Source organism: Molothrus aeneus, chromosome 3, assembly GCF_037042795.1.
Source record: "Molothrus aeneus isolate 106 chromosome 3, BPBGC_Maene_1.0, whole genome shotgun sequence".
Classification (NCBI taxonomy): domain Eukaryota; kingdom Metazoa; phylum Chordata; class Aves; order Passeriformes; family Icteridae; genus Molothrus; species Molothrus aeneus.
Window position 1 is genome coordinate 112,034,940 of NC_089648.1, and position 22,262 is coordinate 112,057,201.

A 22,262-nucleotide genomic window follows, 5' to 3' on the forward strand; every position below is an offset into this window, starting at 1 on the left:
CAGGAGGCTCCGGATCCGCCCCCGGGGGTTTTTCTGGGGTTGTGGGGCTGGCACGGGGCAGGGAGCCCCTCGCCCGAGCCCCCGGCTCCCGGGGAATTGCCCCAGGGAAGGCGCGGGGCGAGGTCGGACGGGGCCGGGGCCGTCCCAAGGGCTCCGGAGCCGCTCCCGCCCGCCCCGGTCCCGAATTATCCCTCAAAGGCTCCGGCTCCGCGCGGGCGCCGATTGAAATCCCGGGAATCAAAAGCTGCTCCGGGCAAAGGCCAAGTCCCGGCAATTCCCGGGGAAATCTGGGAATGCTGAGCCCTGACCTTGAGCTGCTGCTGCTGCTGCTGCTGCCGGGAGGGAAAATTCCAGAATGGATCCATGGGAACGGGGGAGGGGGAATGGAGGGGGGAGAGATCCCGGGAATGAATGGGGGAGGAATGGGGGAATGGGGGATTTGGGAATGAATGGGGGATTGGGGAATGGGGATTTGGGGAATGGGGATTTGCGGAATGGGGAATGGGGGAATGGGGGATTGGGGGATTTGGGAATGGGGATTTGGGGATTGGGGGATTTGGGGAATGGGGGATTGGGGATTTGGGGGATTTGGGGGATTTGGGGAATGAAGGAATTTGGGGAATGGGGATTGGGGAATGGGGAATGGGGGATTTGGGAATGGGGAATGGGGAATGGGGGGAATCTGGGAATGGGGAATGGGGGATTTGGGGAATGGGGATTTGGGGAATGGGGAATGGGGGAATGGGGGATTGGGGGATTTGGGAATGGGGGAAATGGGAATGGGGAATGGGGAATGGGGAATGGGGATTTGGGGAATTTGGGGATTGGGGGATTTGGGAATGGGGGATTGGGGGAATGGGGGATTTGGGGAATGGGGGAAATCCGGGAATGGGGAATGGGGAATGGGGAGTGGGGAATGGGGGATTTGGGAATGGGGATTTGGGGATTGGGGAATGGGGGATTTGGGAATGGGGGATTTGGGAATGGGGAAGGGGGAAGGGGGAATGCGGGATTTGGGGAATGGGGGATTTGGGGAATGGGGGATTGGGGAATGGGGGATTTGGGAATGGGGAATGGGGGAATGGGGGATTGGGGGATTTGGGAATGGGGGAAATGGGAATGGGGAATGGGGGATTTGGGAATGGGGAAGGGGGAATGGGGGATTTGGGAATGGGGAAGGGGGAAGGGGGAATGCGGGATTTGGGAATGGGGGATTTGGGGAATGGGGAATGGGGGAATGGGGGATTTGGGGAATGGGGGATTGGGGATTTGGGGGATTTGGGGGATTTGGGGAATGAAGGAATTTGGGGAATGGGGAATGGGGAATGGGGGATTTGGGGAATTTGGGGATTGGGGGATTTGGGAATGGGGAATGGGGGATTGGGGAATGGGGGAATGGGGGAATGGGGAATGGGGGATTTGGGGAATGGGGGATGGATTTGGGTAATGGGGGAATGGATCCAGGAAATGGGGAATGGGGGATTTGGGGAATGGGGGATGGGGATGGAGGGGGAAAAGATCTTTGGAATGGGGATCTGGGGAATGGGGAGAGGATTTGGGGAATGGGGAATGGGGGATTTAGGAAATGGGGGATTTGGGAATGGGGAGAGGATTTGGGGAATGGGGGAATGGGGGATTTAGGGAATGGGGGATTTGGGAATGGGGAGAGGATTTGGGGAATGGGGGAATGGATCCAGGGAATGGGGGAAGGATGGAAGAAAAGCGGGAAAGGGTTTTGGGAAAAGTGGGAAAGGATCCAGAGAAAAGGTTGGAAAATGCAGGGGGAATACGGGGGGAAAGGATGCGGGGAATGATGGGAAGGGTGGAGGGAAAAGTGGGAAAGGATTTAGGGAATGTGGGAAAGGATTTGGGGAATGGGGGAAAGGATTTGGGGAATGGGGGAAAGGGTGGAAAAATGTGGGAATGGATCCGGGAAGGGGTTGGGAGAGGCTGGAAAAATGGGAAAGGATTTGGGAAAAGTCCTGGAGGATTTAGGGAATGTGGGAAAGGAATTTGGGAAAAGTGGGAAAGGATCCAGGGAATGTGGGGATGGATTTGGGAAATGTGGGAATGTGGGAATGGATGGAGGGGAAGGGGTTGGAAAATGGAGGAAAGTGAGAAAAGGGTGAAGGAAAAATGGGAGAGGATCCAGGGAATGTGGGCAAGGATTTGGGGAAAAGTGGGAATGGATGGAAAATGTGGGAATGGATGGAGGGAAAGGGTTGGGAGAGGCACGAAAATTGGGGAAGGATTTAGGGAATGTGGGGACGGAATTTTGGGAATGTGGGAAAGGATTTGGGAATGTGAGAAAGGATCCAGGGAATTCTCGGAGCTTTCCCCTCATGGCTGAGCCCATCCAGGCTGGGAATCCCTGGAATTTTCTCCCCTTCCCTGGGATTTTCCGCCCTTCCCTGGAATTTTCCACCTTTCCCGTGGATTTTCCGCCCTTCCCGGGAATTTCCCGCTGTTCCCTGGAATGTTCCACCCTTCCCTGGAATGTTCTGGAATTTTCCCCCCTCCCCTGGAATTTTCTGCCCTTCCCTGGAATTCTCCTGGAATTTTCCGCCTTTCCTGGGAATTTTCCAACTTTCCTGGGAATTTTCCACTCTTCCATTGAATTCTCCTGGAATTTTTTCCCCCTTCCCTGGAATTTCCCCCCTTCCCTGGAATTTTCCACCTTTCCCAGCAATTTCCCGGCTTCCCTGGAATTCTCCTGGAATTTCCTGCCCTTCCCTGGAATTTCCTGCCCTTCCCTGGAATTTCCCGCCCTTCCCTGGAATGTTCTGGAATTTCCCACCCTTCCCTGGAATTTTTCGCCCCTTCCCTGGAATTTTCCACCCCTTCCCAGGAATGTTCTGGAATTTTCCACCTTTCCCTGGAATTTCCCACCCTTCCCTGGAATGTTCTGGAATTTTCTGCCTTTCCCTGGAATTTCCCCCCTCCCCTGGAATTCCCCGCCCTCCCCTGGAATTTCCCGCCCTTCCCTGGAATGTTCTGGAATTTTCCCCCCTTTCCTGGAATTTTCCACCTTTCCCTGGAATTTTCCAACTTTCCCTGGAATTTTCCCCCCTTCCATGGAATGTTCTGCCCTTCCCTGGAATTTTCCGCCCTTCCATTGAATTCTCGTGGAATTTTCCCCCCTTCCCAGGAATTTCCCGCCCTTCCCTGGAATGTTCTGGAATTTTCCGCCCTTCCCTGGAATTCTCCTGGAATTTCCCGCCCTTCCCTGGAATGTTCTGGAATTTTCCGCCCTTCCCTGGGATGTTCTGGAATTCCCCGCCCTTCCCTGGAATTTTCCACTCTTCCCTGGAATGTTCTGGAATTTCCCCCCTTCCCTGGAATTCTTCTGCAATTTTCCGCCTTTCCCTGGAATTTCCTGCCCTTCCCTGGAATGTTCTGGAATTTCCCGCCCTTCCCTGGAATGTTCTGGAATTTTCCCCCCTTCCCTGGAATTTCCCCCCCTCCCCTAGGAATTTCCCGCCCTTCCCTGGAATTCTCCTGGAATTTTCCCCCATTCCCTGGAATTTCCCGCCCTTTCCTGGAATGTTCTGGAATTTCCCGCCCTTCCCTGGAATTTCCCGCCCTTCCCTGGAATTTCCTGTCCTTCCCTAGAATATTCTGGAATTTCCCGCCCTTCCCTGGAATGTTCTGGAATTTCCCGCCCTTCCCTGGAATTTCCCGCCCTTCCCTGGAATTTTCCCCCTTCCCTGGAATTTCCCACCCTTCCCTGGAATGTTCTGGAATTTCCCGCCCTTCCCTGGAATTCTCCTGGAATTTTCTGCCCTTCCCTGGAATTTTCCCCCTTCCCTGGAATTTCCTGCCCTTCCCTGGAATATTCTGGAATTTCCCACCCTTCCCTGGAATGTTCTGGAATTTCCCGCCCTTCCCTGGAATTTCCCGCCCTTCCCTGGAATTTCCCCCCTTTCCTGGAATTTTCCCCCCTTCCCTGGAATTTTTCGCCCCTTCCCAGGAATGTTCTGGAATTTTCCCCCCTTCCCTGGAATTCCCCGCCCTTCCCTGGAATGTTCTGGAATTTCCTGCCCTTCCCTGGAATATTCTGGAATTTCCTGCCCTTCCCTGGAATGTTCTGGAATTCCGGGCCCTTCCCAGCGCGTACCTGGGGCAGGGTTCCGGGGAAGGTCACCTGGCGCAGGCGGAAGCGGGGCCGGCACTGCAGGGTGACCTCGAGCAGCACCCCCAGAGCCCCCAGGTGCAGCCGCGCCGCCTCCAACAGCTCCGGGTTCAGCTCCGGGGAACATTCCAGAACCTCGCCCGAGGCCAGCAGCAGCGTCACCGCCACCACCTGCACACAACAGGGAATTTTTTACAATTTTTTGGATTTTTTTTTTAGAATTTTTTCGGATTTTTTTTAAATTTTTTTGCGAATTTTTGGGGATTTTTTTAGAATTTTTTTGGAATTTTTAAAAAAAAAAATTTAGAATTTTTGGGGGAATTTTTTGGAATTTTTGAGAATTTTTTAGAAATTTTTAAAGAATTTTTTGGCTTTTTTGTAGAATTTTTTCGATTTTTTTTTTAAATTTTTTTGGATTTTTTTTGGATTTTTTTTATTTTTTTGCGAATTTTTGGGGATTTTTTTAGAATTTTTTTGGAATTTTTTAAAAATTTTTTTTAGAATTTTTGGGGGATTTCTTCGGAATTTTTGAGAATTTTTTAGAAAATTTTTAAGAATTTTTTGGCTTTTTTGTAGAATTTTTTGGATTTTTTTTTTTTTTTTTTTTTAAATTTTTTGCGAATTTTTGGGGATTTTTCTTAGAATTTTTTTGGAATTTTTTAAAAATTTTTTTAGAATTTTTGGGGGATTTTTTTGGAATTTTTGAGAATTTTTTAGAAATTTTTAAAGAATTTTTTGGCTTTTTTGTAGAATTTTTTCGATTTTTTTTAAATTTTTTTTTGATTTTTTTTATTTTTTTGCGAATTTTTTTAGAATTTTTCAGGGATTTTTTTGGAATTTGTCAAGTTTTTTTAGAATTTTTTTCTGCATTTTTTGGAAATTTTTGGCATTTTTAAAGACTTTTTTTGGATTTCTTTAGAATTTTTTGGAACTTTTTTAGATGTTTTTAATGAATTTTTTTTAGAATTTTTTGGAATTTTTTGAAATTTTTGGGAGATTTTTTTAGAATTTTTTGGAATTTTTTGGAATTTTTTGTGATTTTTGGGCATTTTTTGTAGAATTTGTTAGATTTTTGTGGAACTTTTTTTTTTTAATTTTTCAGAATTTTTTTGGATTTTTTTTTAATTTTTTGCAGATTTTTTGAAACTTTTTAGAATTTTTTAGAATTTTTTTTATTTTTTAGAATGTTTTTTAGATTTTTTGAAATTTTTGGAAATGTTTTTAGACGTTTTTGAATTTTTTTGAATTTTTTTTGATTTTTATATAATTTTTGTAGAATTTTTTGTAGAACTTTTTAGAATTTTTTGAGACTATTTTTGGAATTTTTTAGATTTTTAAATGAATTTTTTGGGGATTTAAAAAAATTTTTTAGAATTTTTGAAGAAAATTTTTTAGAATTTTTTAAGATTTTTTCAATTTTTTGGAATTTTTAAAAATTTTTGGGGCGATTTTTTTAGAATGTTTTAGAATTTTTTTTTAAATTTTGTTTGGAATTTTTGGGGAATTTTTTTGGACTTTTTTGCACGGTTTTAAATTTCTTTAATTTTTTTTTTGCAACACAAAAAAATTAATTTTTTCCTTTTTCCGTTTTTCAATTCTTTGGGGATTTTTAAACGTTTTGAACACCAACCCCCAAAAACCCCCCAAAAAAACCCCAAATTCCCAGGGTTTGGCTCTGACCTGCGTGGCGAGGATCCCCAGCTGGATCCCGGTGTTGTGGGTCCCGGTGCCGATGACCCCGGCCACCGACACCTCGGACACGGCGCCTAAACTGGGACAGGCCAAAGACCCGGCTGGGAACCACGGCCCGGGCTCCTCGGCCCTCCTGGAGCCAGTCCTGGATCCTGAGCCCACCCGGATCCAGTCCTGGATCCTGAGCCCACCCGGATCCATTCCCAATCCCACCCAGATCCAGTCCTGGATCCTGAGCCCACCCGGATCCAGTCCTGGATCCTGAGCTCACCTGGATCCATTCCCAATCCCACCCAGATCCAGTCCTGGATCCTGATCCCACCCAGATCCAGTCCTGGATCCTGATCTCACCTGGATCCATTCCCAATCCCACCCAGATCCAGTCCTGGATCCTGAGCCCACCTAGATCCATTCCTGAGCCCACCCGAATCCATTCCTGAGCCTACCTGGATCCATTCCTGATCCCACCCAGATCCAGTCCTGGATCCTGAGCTCACCTGGATCCATTCCTGATCCCACCCAGATCCAGTCCTGGATCCTGAGCTCACCTGGATCCATTCCCGATCCCACCCAGATCCAGTCCTGGATCCTGAGCTCACCTGGATCCATTCCCAATCCCACCCAGATCCAGTCCTGGATCCTGAGCCCACCTAGATCCATTCCCAATCCCACCCGAATCCAGTCCTGAGCCCACCTAGATCCATTCCTGAGCCCACCCGAATCCAGTCCTGAGCCCACCTGGATCCATTCCTGATCCCACTCGGATCCATTCCGGGATCCCACCCAGATCCAGTCCTGATCCCACCTGGATCCAGTCCTGAGCCCTCCTGGATCCAGTCCTGGATCCTGAGCCCACCTGAATCCATTCCCAATCCCACCCAGATCCAGTCCGGGATCCTGAGCCCACCCGGATCCATTCCCAATCCCACCCAGATCCAGTCCTGGATCCTGATCCCACCCAGATCCAGTCCTGGATCCTGAGCTCACCTGGATCCATTCCCAATCCCACCCAGATCCAGTCCTGAGCCCACCCGAATCCATTCCTGAGCCTGCCTGGATCCATTCCTGAGCCCACCCAGATCCATTCCGGGATCCCACCCAGATCCAGTCCTGATTCCTCCTGGATCCATTCCCATTCCTGATCCCACCCGGATCCATTCCTGAGCCCACCCAGATCCAGGCCTGGATCCTGATCCCACCCGGATCCATTCCTGAGCCCACCCAGATCCAGGCCTGGATCCCGATCCCACCTGGATCCAGTCCTGATCCCACCCGGATCCATTCCTGGATCCTGATCCCTCCTGGATCCATTCCTGACTCCTCCTCAATCCATCCCCAGATCCATTCCCATTCCCATTCCCAATCCCAATCCCATCCCCATTCCCGATCTCAATCCCATTCCTGGCCCCATTCCCACATCCCACCCATGATCCCGATCCCAATCCCAACCCCAATCCTGATCCCGATCCTGTTCCCGTTCCCGTTCCCATCCCCATTCCCATTACCAATCCCAATCCCACCCCAATTCTGTCCCAATCCCATTCCCAATCCCATCCAAATCCCAATCCCATATTTAATCCCACATTTAATCCCATTTTAAATCCCTTATTTAATCCCATTTAATCCCACATTTAATCCCACATATTCAGTCCCATTTAATCCCATTTTTTATCCCAGGGCCATTCCGTGTTTATCCAGTTCCAGGATGAGATCCCAACTTTAACCCCGTATTTAATCCCACATTTAATCCCATTTACCCCCTTATTTAATTCTATCTTTAATCCATATCTTTAATATGGGATTAAAGATATCCCATATTTAATCTCACATTTAACCCCACATTCAATTCCATATTTAATCCAATTTAATCCCGCATTTAATCCCATTTTAAATCCCGTATTTAATCCCATCTTTAATCCCATTCAATCCCATCTTTAATCCCATATTTAATCCCATTCAATCCCATATTTAATCCTGTATTTAATCCCATTTAATCCCGTATTTGATCCCGTATTTAACCCCTCACATTTCCAGGGCCATTCCGTGTTTGTCCAGTTCCAGGTTCAGCTCCCATCTTTAATCCCATATTTAATCCCATATTTAATCCCATTATAATCCCATTTAATCCCATATTTAATCCCGTATTTAACCCCTCACATTTCCAGGGCCATTCCGTGTAGGGCCATTCCGTGTTTGTCCAGTTCCAGGTTCAATTCCCATCTTTAATCCCATTTAATCCCATTTAATCCCATTATAATCCCATTTAATCCCATATTTAATCCCATATTTAACCCTCACATTTCCAGGGCCATTCCGTGTTTGTCCAGTTCCAGGTTCAACTCCCATCTTTAATCCCATTTAATCCCATTTAATCCCATTTAATCCCATATTTAATCCCATATTTAATCCCATTATAATCCCATTTAATCCCATATTTAATCCCATATTTAACCCCTCACATTTCCAGGGCCATTCCGTGTTTGTCCAGTTCCAGGTTCAGCTCCCATCTTTAATCCCATATTTAATCCCATATTTAATCCCATTATAATCCCATTTAATCCCATATTTAATCCCATATTTAACCCCTCACATTTCCAGGGCCATTCCGTGTTTGTCCAGTTCCAGGTTCAGCTCCCATCTTTAATACCATTTAATCCCATTTAATCCCATTTAATCCCATATTTAATCCCATTTAATCCCATATTTAATCCCATATTTGACCCCTCACATTTCCAGGGCCATTCCGTGTTTGTCCAGTTCCAGGTTCAACTCCCATCTTTAATCCCATTTAATCCTGTATGTAATCCCATTTAATCCCATATTTAATCCCATATTTAATCCCGTATTTAACCCCTCACATTTCCAGGGCCATTCCGTGTTTGTCCAGTTCCAGGTTCAGCTCCGACAGGAGAATCCCGGCCTCCACCTTCACCTGCAGCTTCTCCTTGTCCACCTGTGGAGCACGGAGCCACCTCAGCCCCAGTTTGGGATTTTGGGGATTTTTGGGAATTTTTGGGGCAATTTTGAGGGATTTTTTGGGGATTTTGGGGGGATTTTTTGGGGATTTTTTGTGATTTTTTGTGAATTTTGAGGGATTTTTTTTTTGCAATTTTGAGGGATTTTTGGGGACTTTTTGGGGAATTTTTGGTGATTTTTTGGGGATTTTTGGGAAATTTTTGTGGGGTTTTTGGGATTTTTTTGGATGTTTTTTGGGCAATTGGAGGGATTTTTTGTGATTTTGGGGGGATTTTTGGGGGAATTTTTGTGAATTTTTTAGGGATTTTTGTGACTTTTTGGGTGATTTTTGGGGGAATTTTCTTTGGATTTTTTTGGGATTTTAGAGGATTAGTTTTAAATTTTTTGTGATTTCTTGATGATTTTTTTGACCTTTTTTTTGGATTTTCTTTTTATTTTTGGGGGGGATGTTTTTGTGATTTTTGGGGGCTTTTGGAGGTGATTTTTTGTCATTTTTTAATGATTTTAATAATTTTTTGTGATTTTTTTGGTGAATTTTTAGGGATTTTTTTGGGTGATTTTTGGGGGAATTATCTTTGGATTTTTGGGGGGATTTTGGGGGCTTTTTGGAGTTGACTTTTTGTCATTTTTGCTGATTTTTTTAGTAATTTTTTGTGATTTTTTTTTTGTGATTTAAAAAAAAAATTGATTATTTTTTGGTGATGTGTTCCCCAGATTTTGTTCCAATTTCTGCGGCATTTTTGGTGATTTTTCACGGACACATTGCTGGGATTTTTTAGGATGGAAATCTTTCTATTTTTGGGGAGTTTTTTTTGGGAAATTTTATTTTTCCCGAGAATATTTTCCATTTCGTTTGGAATTGTTTTTTGGGAGGTGGGGGAGATTTTTTTGGGGGATTTTTGGGGATTTTTCAGGAATACATTGTGGGGATTTTTTAGGATGGAAATCTTCCTATTTTTGGGGGGGTTTTTTTGGGAATTTCATTTTTTCCGAGAATAATTTCCATTTGTTTGGATTTTTTTTGGGGGGAGCGGAGGATTTTTTTTGGGGGGGGAGGAGGACTGAAAGATTTTGATTTGTTAGTGGGATTGAACCATTTTTCCGGAAGGTTCCGCGCCCGACCTGCAGCACGCGGTTGAGGTGGCCCATGTGGATCATGAAGCCGTCGGTGCAGGCGATGTCCGAGGGGGAGTGGCCGCCCCCCACCACCTTCACGCGCTTCCCCTGCTGCCGGGCCAGCTCCAGGATCTGCCCCAAAAACACCAGGAATGAACGGAAAAAACCCTCCCCAAATCGACGGGAACGTCCCCAAAAAAACATTCGGAAAATGTCAGGAAGATCCCAAAAAAACCCGATCCTAAAACATTGGGAATATCCCAAAAACACCAATCCTAAAATATTGGGGATGACCCCAAAAAAACGATCCTAAACCACTGGGAATGTCCCCAGAAAAAGGATTCTAAAACATCGGGAATATCCCAAAAAAAAACAGTCCTAAAACATTGGGAATATCCCGAAAACACCAATCCTAAAATATCGGGAATGACCCCAAAAAAACCATCCTAAACCACTGAGAATGTCCCCAGAAAACCGATCCTAAAATATCACAAATGTCCCAAAAAACCAATCCTAAAACCTTGGGAATATCCCAAATAAACCACCCCAAACCCACTGGGAATGTCCCCAAAAAGCCGATCCTAAAACATCGGGAATCCGACTGGGAATGTCCCCAAAAAAATGATCCTAAAACATCAGGAATAGCCCAAAAATGGGATCCTAAAACAACAGGAATGTCCCCAAAAAAACGATCCTAAAACATTGGGAATATCCCAAAAACACCAATCCAAAAATATTGGTGATGACCCCAAAAAAACGATCCTAAACCACTGGGAATGTCCCCAGAAAAAGGATTCTAAAACATCGGGAATATCCCAAAAAAACCAGTCCTAAAACATTGGGAATATCCCAAAAACACCAATCCTAAAATATGGATAATGACCCCAAAAAAACGATCCTAAACCACTGAGAATGTCCCCAGAAAACCGATCCTAAAATATCACAAATGTCCCAAAAAACCAATCCTAAAACAATGGAAATGTCCCTAAAAACACCGATCCTAAAATATCAGGAATGTCCCTAAAAACCATCCCAAAATCCACCAGGAATATCCCAAAAAAAACCCAATCCTAAAATATCGGGAATATCCCAAAAAAACCCACCCCAAAACCACCGGGAATGTCCCCAAAAATATGAACTTAAAACATTGGGAATGTCCCCAAAAAAACCAATCCTAAAATATTGGGAATGTCCCAAAAAAACGATCCTAAACCACTGGGAATATCCTGAAAAAACCGATCCTAAACCAACAGAAATGTCCCCAAAAAATCGTCCCCAAATCACCAGGAATGTCCCCAAAAAAACATTTGGAAAATATCCGGAAGATCCCAAAAAAACCACCCAAAACCACCAAGAATACCCCAAAAATACCAATCCTAAAACATCAGGAATATCCAAAAAAAAAATCCTAAAATATCGGGAATGTCCCCAAAAAACCCACCCCAAAACCCCTGGGTTTGTACCCAAAAACATGATCCTAAACCATTGGGAATATCCCAAAAACACCAATCCTAAAACATCAGGAATATCCCAAAAATGGGATCCCTAAAACATCGGGAATGTCCCAAAAAACCAACCCCAAACCCACTGGGAATGTCCCCAAAAAAATGACCCTAAAACAGTGGGAATATCCCAAAAATGGGATCCTAAAATATCAGGAATGTCCCCAAAAAAACAATCCTAAAACATCGGGAATATCCCAAAAAAAGGATCCTAAACCATTGGGAATATCCCAAAAAACCCAGTCCTAAAATATCAGGAATTTCCCTAAAAAAATCCCCAAATCCACCAGGAATATCCCAAAAAAAAACCAATCCTAAAACATCTGGAATGTCCCCAAAAACATGATCCTAAACCACTGGGAATGTCCTCAAAAAAATCTTCTTAAAACATCAGGAATATCCCAAAAAAATGATCCTAAAATATCAGGAAAATCCCAAAAAAACCCAATCCTAAACCAACAGGAATGTCCCCAAAAAACGGACCCTAAAATATCAGAAATATCCCAAAAAAATCAATCCTAAAACCTTGGGAATGTCCTAAAAAACCCAGACCTAAAATATCGGGAATGTCCCAAAAAACGATCCCAAAATCCACCAGGAAGATCCCAAAAATGGGATCCTAAAATATCGGGAATGTCTCCAAAAACCCAATCCTAAAACATCGGGAATATCCCAAATAAACCACCCCAAACCCACTGGGAATATCCCAAAAAATATGATCCTAAAACATTGGGAATATCCCGAAAATGGGATCCTAAAATGTCAGGAATGTCCCAAAAAACCAATCCTAAAACATCGGGAATATCCCAAATAAACCACCCCAAACCCACTGGGAATGTCCCAAAAAATATGATCCTAAAACATTGGGAATATCCCGAAAATGGGATCCTAAAATGTCAGGAATGTCCCAAAAAACCAATCCTAAAACATCAGGAATATCCCAAATAAACCACCCCAAACCCACTGGGAATATTTATTCCCATTTTTTTCCCGTTTTTCCCCGATTTCCCCATTTTTCCCCGTTTTCCCCGTTTTCCTGTTTTTTCCCATTTTTCCCGTTTTTCCCGTTTTTTTCCCCATTTTTCCCCTTTTTTCCCGTTTTTCCCGTTTTTTTCCATTTTTCCTGTTTTTTCCCCTTTTTTCCCGTTTTTCCCCGTTTTCCCCATTTTTCCCCATTTTCCCCCATTTTTTCCGTTTTTCCCTGATTTTTTCCATTTTTTCCTGATTTTCCCGTTTTTTTCCCATTTTTCCCGTTTTTTCCCCTTTTTTTCCCATTTTCCTGTTTTTCCCCATTTTCCCTGTTTTTTTCCCGTTTTTTCCCGTTTTTCCCTGTTTTTTTCCCCATTTTTCCCCATTTTTTCCCCGTTTTTTTCCATTTTTTCCCCTTTTTTCCCGATTTTCCCATTTTTTCCCGTTTTTTCCCGTTTTCCCGTTTTTTTCCCGTTTTTTCCTGGTTTTCATGGTTTTTTCCAATTTTTCCCGTTTTTTCCCGTTTTCCCCATTTTCCCCCATTTTTTCCCGTTTTCCCCGATTTTCCCGTTTTTTCCCATTTTTTCCCATTTTTCCCGTTTTTTCCCCATTTTTTCCCGATTTTCCCGTTTTCCCCGTTTTCCGCATTTCCCCCCATTTTTTCCCATTTCCCCCCATTTTTTCCCATTTCCCCCCATTTTTTCCCATTTTCCCCCATTTTTCCCCCATTTTTCCCCATTTTTCCCATTTTTCCCATTTTTCCCCATGTTCCCCCATTTTTCCCCCATGTTCCCCCATTTTCCCCCATTTTTCCCCCATTTTCCCCCATTTTTCCCCATTTTTCCCGTTTTTCCCGTTTTTTCCCCATTTTCCCCATTTTTCCCATTTTCCCCCATTTTCCCCCATTTTTCCCCATTTTTTCCCCATTGTTTCCCCATGGTTTCCCCCATGGTTTCCCCCATTTTCCCCCCATTGTTTTCCCCATTGTTTTCCCCGTTGTTTTTCCCATTTTCCCCCATTTTCCCCCATTGTTTCCCCCATTGTTTCCCCCATTGTTTCCCCCCGTTGTTTCCCCCATTGTTTCCCCCATTGTTTCCCCCATTGTTTCCCCCATGGTTTCCCCCATGGTTTCCCCCATTTTCCCCCATTGTTTCCCCCATTGTTTTCCCCGTTGTTTCCCCCATTGTTTTCCCCATTGTTTTTTTCCCCATTTTCCCCCATTGTTTCCCCCATTGTTTCCCCCATTGTTTTCCCCATTTTCCCCATTTTCCCCATTGTTTCCCCCATTGTTTCCCCCATTGTTTCCCCCATTGTTTTCCCCGTTGTTTCCCCCATTGTTTCCCCATTGTTTTTCCCCCATTTTCCCCCCATTGTTTCCCCCATTGTTTCCCCCATTGTTTCCCCCATTGTTTCCCCCATTGTTTTCCCCATTGTTTTTCCCGGTTTCCCGGTTTTCCCCCATTTTCCCCATTGTTTCCCCATTGTTTTTCCCGTTTTTCCCCATTGTTTCCCCCATTGTTGTTTTTCCCCCATTGTTGTTTCCGTACCTGCCGGATCTCGGCCGCGCTCCGGGGTCGGTAGAAGCGCTCGGGCTCGCAGCCGTGGGTCCCGGCCCAGTTCCAGAACCTCAGCCCCGATTGGCCCCGGAGCTGCACAGGGGGAGACCCCAAATGGGAACAAAATCCCAAAATCCCAAATCCCAAATGGGAAAAATCCCAAAATTCCCCAAATCCCAAATGGGAACAATCCCAAAACCCCAAATGGGAACAAAATCCCAAAATCCCAAATCCCAAATGTCCCCAAATCCCAAATGGGAACAATCTAAAATTCCAAATGGGAAAAAAATCCCAAAAATTCCCGATCCCAAATGGGAAAAATCCCAAAATCCCCCCAAATTCCCAAATCCCAAAATGCCAAATTCTCAAAGTTCCCAAAGTTCCCAAAATCCCAAATCCCAAATGGGAAAAATCCCAAATTTCCCCAAATCCCCAAAATTTGCAAAGTTCCCAAAGTTCCAAAAATTCCCAAATCCCAAAAGGGAAAAATCCCCAAATGAGAAAATTCCCAAATCCCAAAATGCCAAATGGGAAAAATCCCAAATCCCAAATGGGAAAAATCCCAAATCCTCAAAATTCCTAAATCCCAAAATTCCCAAATCCCAAAATCCCAAATCCCCCCAAATTCCCAAATCCAAAAATGCCAAATTCCCAGAATTCCCAAAATTCCCCAAATGGGAAAAATCCCAAATGGGAAAAATCCCCAAATGGGAAAAATCCCAAATTTCCCCAAAATTCCCAAATTTCTCAAAATCCCAAAAAAATCCCACCAAAATTCCCAGAAAATCTCCAAAATTTCCTAAAAAAATTCCCAAAAAATTCCCAAAAATTTCCCAAAAAATCCCCCCCCAAAAATCCCAAAAATTTCCAAAAAAATCCCCAAAAATTTCCAAAAAAATCCCCCAAAAATTCCCAAAAAATCCCCCAAAAATTCCCCCAAAAGACTCGAAAAAATTCCCCCAAACCGTCCCAAAAATCCCCAAAAAATTCCCCAAAAAATTCCCCAAAATTTCCCAAAAATCCCCCCAAAATTCCCGGAAATCCTCCCAAAAAATCCCCAAAAAATCCCCCCAAAAAACCCCATAAAACTCCCAAAAATTAAACCAAAAATCCCAAAAAAAATCCCCAAAATTTCCCAAAAATCCCCAACCCCCCCCAAAAATCCCCCCAAAAATTCCAAAAAAACCCCTCCCAAAAATCCCCAAAAATCCCCAAAAATCCCCCAAAATCCCGAAAAAAATCCCCAAAATTTCTGAAAAATCCCCCAAAAATCTCAAAAAAATCCCCAAAAAATCCCGAAAAATTTCCCCCAAACCCTCCCAAAAATCCCCAAAATTCTCGAGAAATTCACCAAAAATCCCCCCAAAAATCCCCAAAAAATCCCAAAAAATCCCCAAAAAATTCCCAAAAAAATCCCCAAAAATCCCCAAAAAATCCCCCAAAAAATCCCAAAAAATCCCCCAAAACCCTCCCCAAAACCCCCAAAATTAAACAAAAACCCCGTAAAAATTCCCCAAAAAAATCCCCCAAAAATCCCCATAAAACTCCCAAAAACTAAACCAAAAATCCCGAAAAAAATCCCCAAAATTTCCCAAAAATCCCCAAAAAAACCCCCCAAAAATTCCAAAAAAACCCCTCCCAAAAATCCCCCAAAAATCCCCCAAAAATCTTCAAAAAATCCCCAAAAAATCCCCAAAAGACTCCAGAAAATCCCAAAAAAAATCCCCCAAAAATCTTTAATAAATCCCAAAAAAATCCCCCCCAAAAATCTTTAATAAATCCCCCAAAAATCTCCAAAAAATCCCCAAAAAAATCCCCCAAAAAATCCCTGAAAAAACTTTAAAAATCCCCCCCAAAATCCCCAAAAATCCCGAAAAAAATCCCCAAAAAGTCCCCAAAAAACCCCAAATTCCCCCCAAAATCTCCAAAAAATCCCCATAAAAGCCCCAAAAATGAAACCAAAAATCCCCAAAAACCCCCAAAAAATCCCCCCAAAATCCCCCAAAAATCTTCAATAAATCCCCCAAAAAATCTTTAAAAAATCCCCCCAAAATCCTCAAAAAAATCTTTAAAAAATCCCAAAAAATCCCCAAAAATCCCCCCAAAAATCCCCAAAAAATCCCCCAAAATTCCCCCCAAACCCTCCCGAATATCCCCAAAAATTCGTGAGAAATCCCCCAAAAATCCCAAAAATTCCCCAAAAAATCCCCATAAACCCGAAAAAAATGAAACCAAAAAACCCCAAAAATCCCCCAACAATTCCCCCAAAAATTCCCCAAAAAATCCCCAAAAAGATCCCTCAAAAATCCCCATAAACCCCCCAAAATTAAACCAAAAATCCCGAAAAAAATCCCCACAATTTCCCAAAAAATCCCGCAAAAATTCCCCTAAAACCCTCCCAAAAATCCCCAAAAAATCCCCAAAAAATCCCACCCAAATTCCCAGAAAATCTCCAAAATTTCCTAAAAAAATTCCCAAAAATTTCCCAAAAAAATCCCAAAAAAATCCCCTAAAAATGCCAAAAAATCCCCCCCAAAAATCCCAAAAATTTCAAAAAAAAAATCCCCAAAAATGAAACAAAAAATCCCGAAAAAAATCCCCAAAATTCCCCCCAAAAATTCCCAAAAAATCCCCCAAAAATTCCCCCAGAAGCCTCGAAAAAATTCCCCCAAACCGTCCCAAAAGTCCCCAAAAAATTCCCCAAAAAATTCCCCAAAATCCCCTAAAAATCCCCCCCAAAAACCCCATAATATCCCAAAAAAATCCCCCAAAAATCCCCATAAAACTCCCAAAAATTAAACCAAAATCCCGAAAAAAATCCCCAAAATTTCCCTAAAATCCCCAAAAATCCCCCCAAAAATTCAAAAAAAAACCCTCCCAAAAATCCCCCCAAAAAATCCCCCCAAAAAATCCCCCCAAAAAATCCCGAAAAAAATCCCCAAAATTCCCCAAAAATCCCAAAAAACCCCCAAAAATCCCCCAAATATCTTCAAAAAATCCCCAAAAAATCCCCAAAAACCTCCGGAAAAATCCCCCCAAAAAAATCCCCAAAAAATCCCCCAAAAAATCCCTGAAAAATCTTTAAAAATCCCCCCAAAAAATCCCCAAAAACCCCCAAATTCCCCCAAAAATCTCCAAAAAATCCCCATAAAAGCCCCAAAAAATGAAACCAAAAATCCCCAAAAAAACCCCAAAAAATCCCCATAAAAGCCCCAAAAAATCTTCAAAAAATCCCCAAAAAATCTTTAAAAAAATCCCCAAAAAATCCCAAAAAACCTCCCGGAAAATCCCCAAAAAAACCCCAAAAATCTTCAAAAAAATCCCCAAAAAATCCCCCAAAAAATCCCCAAAAATCCCAAAAAAACCCCCAAAAAATCCCCCCAAAATCTTCAAAAAAATCTCAAAAAAATTCTTTAAAAAAAATCCCCTAAAAAATCCCAAAAAACCTCCGGAAAATCCCCCCCAAAAATCCCCAAAATTCCCCAAAAAATCCCCAAAAATCCCCCAAAAAATCCCCAAAAAATCTTTAAAAATTCCCCCCAAAAAAATCCCCAAAAATCCCCAAAAAATCCCCAAAAAGTCCCAAAAAAACCCCAAATTCCCCCAAAAATCTCCAAAAAATCCCCAAAAAAAACCCCAAAAAATCCCCCCAAAATTCCCCAAAAATCTTTTAAAAAAATCCCAAAAAAACTCCGGAAAATCCCCCAAAAATCCCCCAAAAATCCCCCCAAAAATCTTTAAAAAATCCCCAAAAAAATCCCCAAAAAGTCCCAAAAAAACCCCAAATTCCCCCAAAAATCTCCAAAAAATCCCCAAAAAAAACCCCAAAAAATCCCCCCAAAATTCCCCAAAAATCTTTTAAAAAATCCCAAAAAACCTCCGGAAAATCCCCCCAAAAAATCCCCAAAATTCCCCAAAAAATCCCCCCAAAAATCCCCAAAAATCCCGGAAAAATCCCCAAAAAATCCCAAAATTCCCCCAAAATCCCAAAAAAACCTCCGGAAAATCCCCCAAAAATCCCCAAAATTCCCAAAAAAATCCCCCCAAAAATCCCGGAAAAAATCCCCAAAAAGTCCCAAAAAAACCCCAAATTCCCCCAAAAATCTCCAAAAAATCCCAATAAAAGCCCCAAAAATGAAACCAAAAATCCCGAAAAAAAAACCAACCCAAAATTCCCCCAAAATCCCCAAAAATCTCCAAAAAATCCCAAAAAATCCCTCCCCAAAAAATCCCAAAAATCCCCCAAAAAATCTTCAAAAAATCCCCAAAAAATCTTTAAAAAGTCCCAAAAAATCCGCAAAAAATCCCCAAAAATCCCAAAAAACCTCCGGAAAATCCCCCAAAAAATCCCAAAATACCCCAAAAAATCCCTCCCAAAAAATCCCCAAAAATCCCCCAAAAAATCTTCAAAAAATCCCCAAAAATCTTTAAAAAATCCCCAAAAAATCCCAAAAACCCCCCAAAAAATCCCAAAAAAATCCCCAAAAATCCCCCCAAAAAATCCCTGAAAAATCTTTAAAAAAATCCCCAAAAAATCTTTAAAAAATCCCCCCAAAAAAATCCCAAAAAAAACTCCGGAAAATCCCCCAAAAAATCCCCAAAAATCCCCAAAAAATCCCCAAATTCCCCCAAAAATCTCCAAAAAATCCCCCAAAAAAACCCCAAAAAATCCCCCCAAAATTCCCCAAAAATCTTTTTAAAAATCCCAAAAAAACTCCGGAAAATCCCCCCAAAAAATCCCCAAAAATCTCCAAAAAATCTTTTAAAAAATCCCCCAAAAAATCCCAAAAAACTCCGAAAAATCCCCCAAAAATCCCCAAAAATCCCGAAAAAATCCCCCCAAAAATCCCCAAAAATCCCGAAAAAAATCCCCAAAAAGTCCCAAAAAAAACCCCAAATTCCCCCAAAAATCTCCAAAAAATCCCCCAAAAATCTTTAAAAAATCCCAAAAAAATCCCAAAAAAACCTCCGGAAAATCCCCAAAAAATCCCCAAAATTCCCCAAAAAATCCCCCCAAAAATCCCCAAAAATCCCGGAAAAAATCCCCAAAAAGTCCCAAAAAAACCCCAAATTCCCCCAAAAATCTCCAAAAAATCCCCATAAAAGCCCCAAAAATGAAACCAAAAATCCCGAAAAAAAAACCAACCCCAAAATTCCCCCAAAATCCCCCAAAATCTTCAAAAAATCCCCAAAAAATCCCCCAAAAAACTTCCGAAAAATCCCAAAAAAATCCCCAAAAATCTCCAAAAAATCCCAAAAATCCCCCAAAAAATCGTCAAAAAATCCCCAAAAAATCTTTTAAAAGTCCCAAAAAATCCGCAAAAAATCCCCAAAAATCCCAAAAAACCTCCGGAAAATCCCCCAAAAAATCCCAAAATCCCCCAAAAAATCCCTCCCCAAAAATCCCAAAAATCCCCCAAAAAATCTTCAAAAAATCCCCAAAAATCTTTAAAAAATCCCCAAAAAATCCCAAAAACCCCCCAAAAAATCCCAAAAAATCCCCAAAAATCCCCCCAAAAAATCCCTGAAAAATCTTTAAAAAAATCCCCCAAAAAATCTTTAAAAAATCCCCCCAAAAAAATCCCAAAAATCCCGAAAAATCCCCCAAAAATCCCCAAAATTCCCAAAAAATCCCCCAAAAATCCCGAAAAAAATCCCCAAAAAGTCCCAAAAAACCCCAAAAAATCCCCCAAAAAATCTTCAAAAAATCCCCCAAAAATCTTCAAAAAATCCCCCAAAAATCTTCAAAAAATCCCCCAAAAAATTCCCCAAAAATCTTTAAAAAATCCCAAAAACCCTCCGAAAAATCCCAAAAAATCCCCAAAAATCCCCCCAAAAATCCCTGAAAAATCTTTAAAAAATCCCCCAAAAATCCCCCAAAAATCCCAAAAAACCTCCGGAAAATCCCCCAAAAAAACCCGAAAAATCTCCAAAAAATCCCTCCCCAAAAAATCCCAAAATCCCCCAAAAACCCAGAAAAATCCCCCAAAAAATCCCCAAAATTCCCCAAAAAATCCCTCCCCAAAAATCCCAAAAATCCCCCAAAAACCCCAGAAAAATCCCCCAAAAAATCCCCAAATTCCCCAAAAATCCCAAAAAAAACCCGAAATTTTCCCTTCCCCCACCCCAAAATTGGGGAATTTTTCCCATTTCCCCCCAAAATTTGGGAATTTCCCCCCAAAATTCGGGAATTTCGCCCCAAAATTCGGGAATTTCCCCCAAAATTTGGGAATTTCCCCCAAAATTCGGGAATTTTCTCACCATGCTGCAGCTGCCGCCCGCGGGAATTTGGGAATTTTGGGGAATTTTTGGGATTTTTTGGGGTTTTTTGGGAATTTTTGGGGTTTTCGGGCGGCTCCGGCGGCTCCGAGGGCGCTGCGGGCTCGGAATTCCCGGAAAGGAGAAAAAAAATCCGGGAATTTTGGGGCTTTTTGGGATTTTGGGAATTGCGAAACTCCCGGGGAGGGGCGGAACGGGGGGGGGGGAGGGGCGGGAGGGGGAAAATAATGGGAGAAAATTCGGGAATTTTGGGAAAAATAATGGGAGAAAATTCGGGAATTTTGGGAAAAATAATGGGAGAAAATTCGGGAATTTTATAGGGGAAAATAATGGGAGAAAATCCGGGAATTTTATAGGGGAAAATAATGGGAGAAAATCCGGGAATTTTATAGGGGAAAATAATGGGAGAAAATCCGGGATTTTGGGAAAAAAATGGGAGAAAATCGGGAATTTTGGGAAAAATGGGGAAAAATTCCCGAATTTTAGGGGAAAATTCCCAAATTTTGGGGGGAAAATGGGGGGAAAATAGGGAGAAATTCCCGAATTTTTGGGGAAAAAAATCCCAAATTTTGGGGGGAAAAATGGGGGGAAAATGGGGAGAAAATCCGGGAATTTTGGGAAAAATGGGAGAAAATCCGGGAATTTTATAGGGGAAAATGGGAGAAAAATCCGGGAATTTTGGGAAAAATAATGGGAGAAAATCCCGAATTTTATAGGGGAAAATGGGAGAAAATCCGGGGATTTTGGGAAAAATGGGGGAAAATTCCCGGATTTTAGGGGGAAAATGGGGAAAAAAGGGGGAAAAATGGGGAGAAAATCCCGGATTTTGGGAAAATGGGGAGAAAATCCGGGAATTTTGGGAAAAATAATGGGAGAAAATCGGGAATTTTGGGGGAAAATTCCCAAATTTTTGGGGGGGAAAATGGGGGAAAATTCCCAAAATTTGGGGGAAAAATTCCCGGATTTCGGGAAAAATGGGGGAAAAATGGGGAGAAATTCCCGGATTTGGGGAAAAATGGGGAAAAAATCCAAAATTTTAGGGAAAAAAGGGAGGAAAAATCCCAATTTTGGGGGGAAAATGGGGAAAATGGGGAGAAAATCGGGAATTTGGGAAAATGGGGAGAAAATCCCGGATTTTTTGGGGGGAAATGGGGAAAAAATCCCAAATTTTGGGGCTTTTTGGGATTTTGGGAATTGCGAAACTCCCGGGGAGGGGCGGAACGGTGGGGGGGGAGGGGCGGGAGGGGGAAAATAATGGGAGAAAATTCGGGAATTTTGGGAAAAAGAATGGGAGAAAATCGGGAATTTTGGGGGAAAAATGGGGGAAAATTCCCAAATTTTTGGGGGGAAAATGGGGAGAAATTCCCGAATTTTTGGGAAAAAATGGGGAAAAAATCCCGAATTTGGGGGGGAGGGAAATGGGGAAAAAATCCCAAATTTTTTGGGGGAAAATTCCCAAAATTTGGGGGAAAAATGGGGGGAAAATGGGGAGAAATTCCCGAATTTTTGGGGAAAAAATCCCAAATTTTGGGGGAAAAATGGGGGGAAAATGGGGAGAAAATCCGGGAATTTTGGGAAAAATGGGAGAAAATCCGGGAATTTTATAGGGGAAAATGGGAGAAAAATCCGGGAATTTTGGGAAAAAATAATGGGAGAAAATCCCGAATTTTATAGGGGAAAATGGGAGAAAATCCGGGATTTTGGGAAAAAAATGGGAGAAAATCGGGAATTTTGGGAAAAATGGGGGAAAATTCCCGAATTTTAGGGGAAAATTCCCAAATTTTGGGGGGAAAATGGGGGGAAAATAGGGAGAAATTCCCGAATTTTTGGGGAAAAAAATCCCAAATTTTGGGGGGGAAAAATGGGGTGGGGGGGGGAAATGGGGAAAAAATCCCAAATTTTGGGGGGAAAAAGTCCCGGATTTCGGGAAAATGGGGGGAAAATCCGGGAATTTTGGGAAAAAATGGGAGAAAAAATCCGGGAATTTTGGGAAAAATGGGAGAAAATCCGGGAATTTTGGGAAAAATAATGGAGAAAATC

The 22,262-nt window shown here is 42.6% G+C and overlaps 1 protein-coding gene across 1 annotated transcript in view; it reads right to left on the minus strand.

Moving 5' to 3' along the window:
• LOC136554317 (L-gulonolactone oxidase-like) overlaps positions 1–22,262 on the minus strand; it is a 74,778-nt gene that overhangs the window by 43,582 nt on the left and 8,934 nt on the right. Inside the window, exons 2-6 of the mRNA XM_066546165.1 lie at positions 13,935–14,036; positions 9,923–10,048; positions 8,683–8,777; positions 5,813–5,903; positions 4,118–4,303 (exon numbers count right to left, since the gene is read on the minus strand). Coding sequence (XP_066402262.1) covers positions 4,118–4,303; positions 5,813–5,903; positions 8,683–8,777; positions 9,923–10,048; positions 13,935–14,036 — 600 coding nt within the window. The remainder of the gene's footprint in view (positions 1–4,117; positions 4,304–5,812; positions 5,904–8,682; positions 8,778–9,922; positions 10,049–13,934; positions 14,037–22,262) is intronic.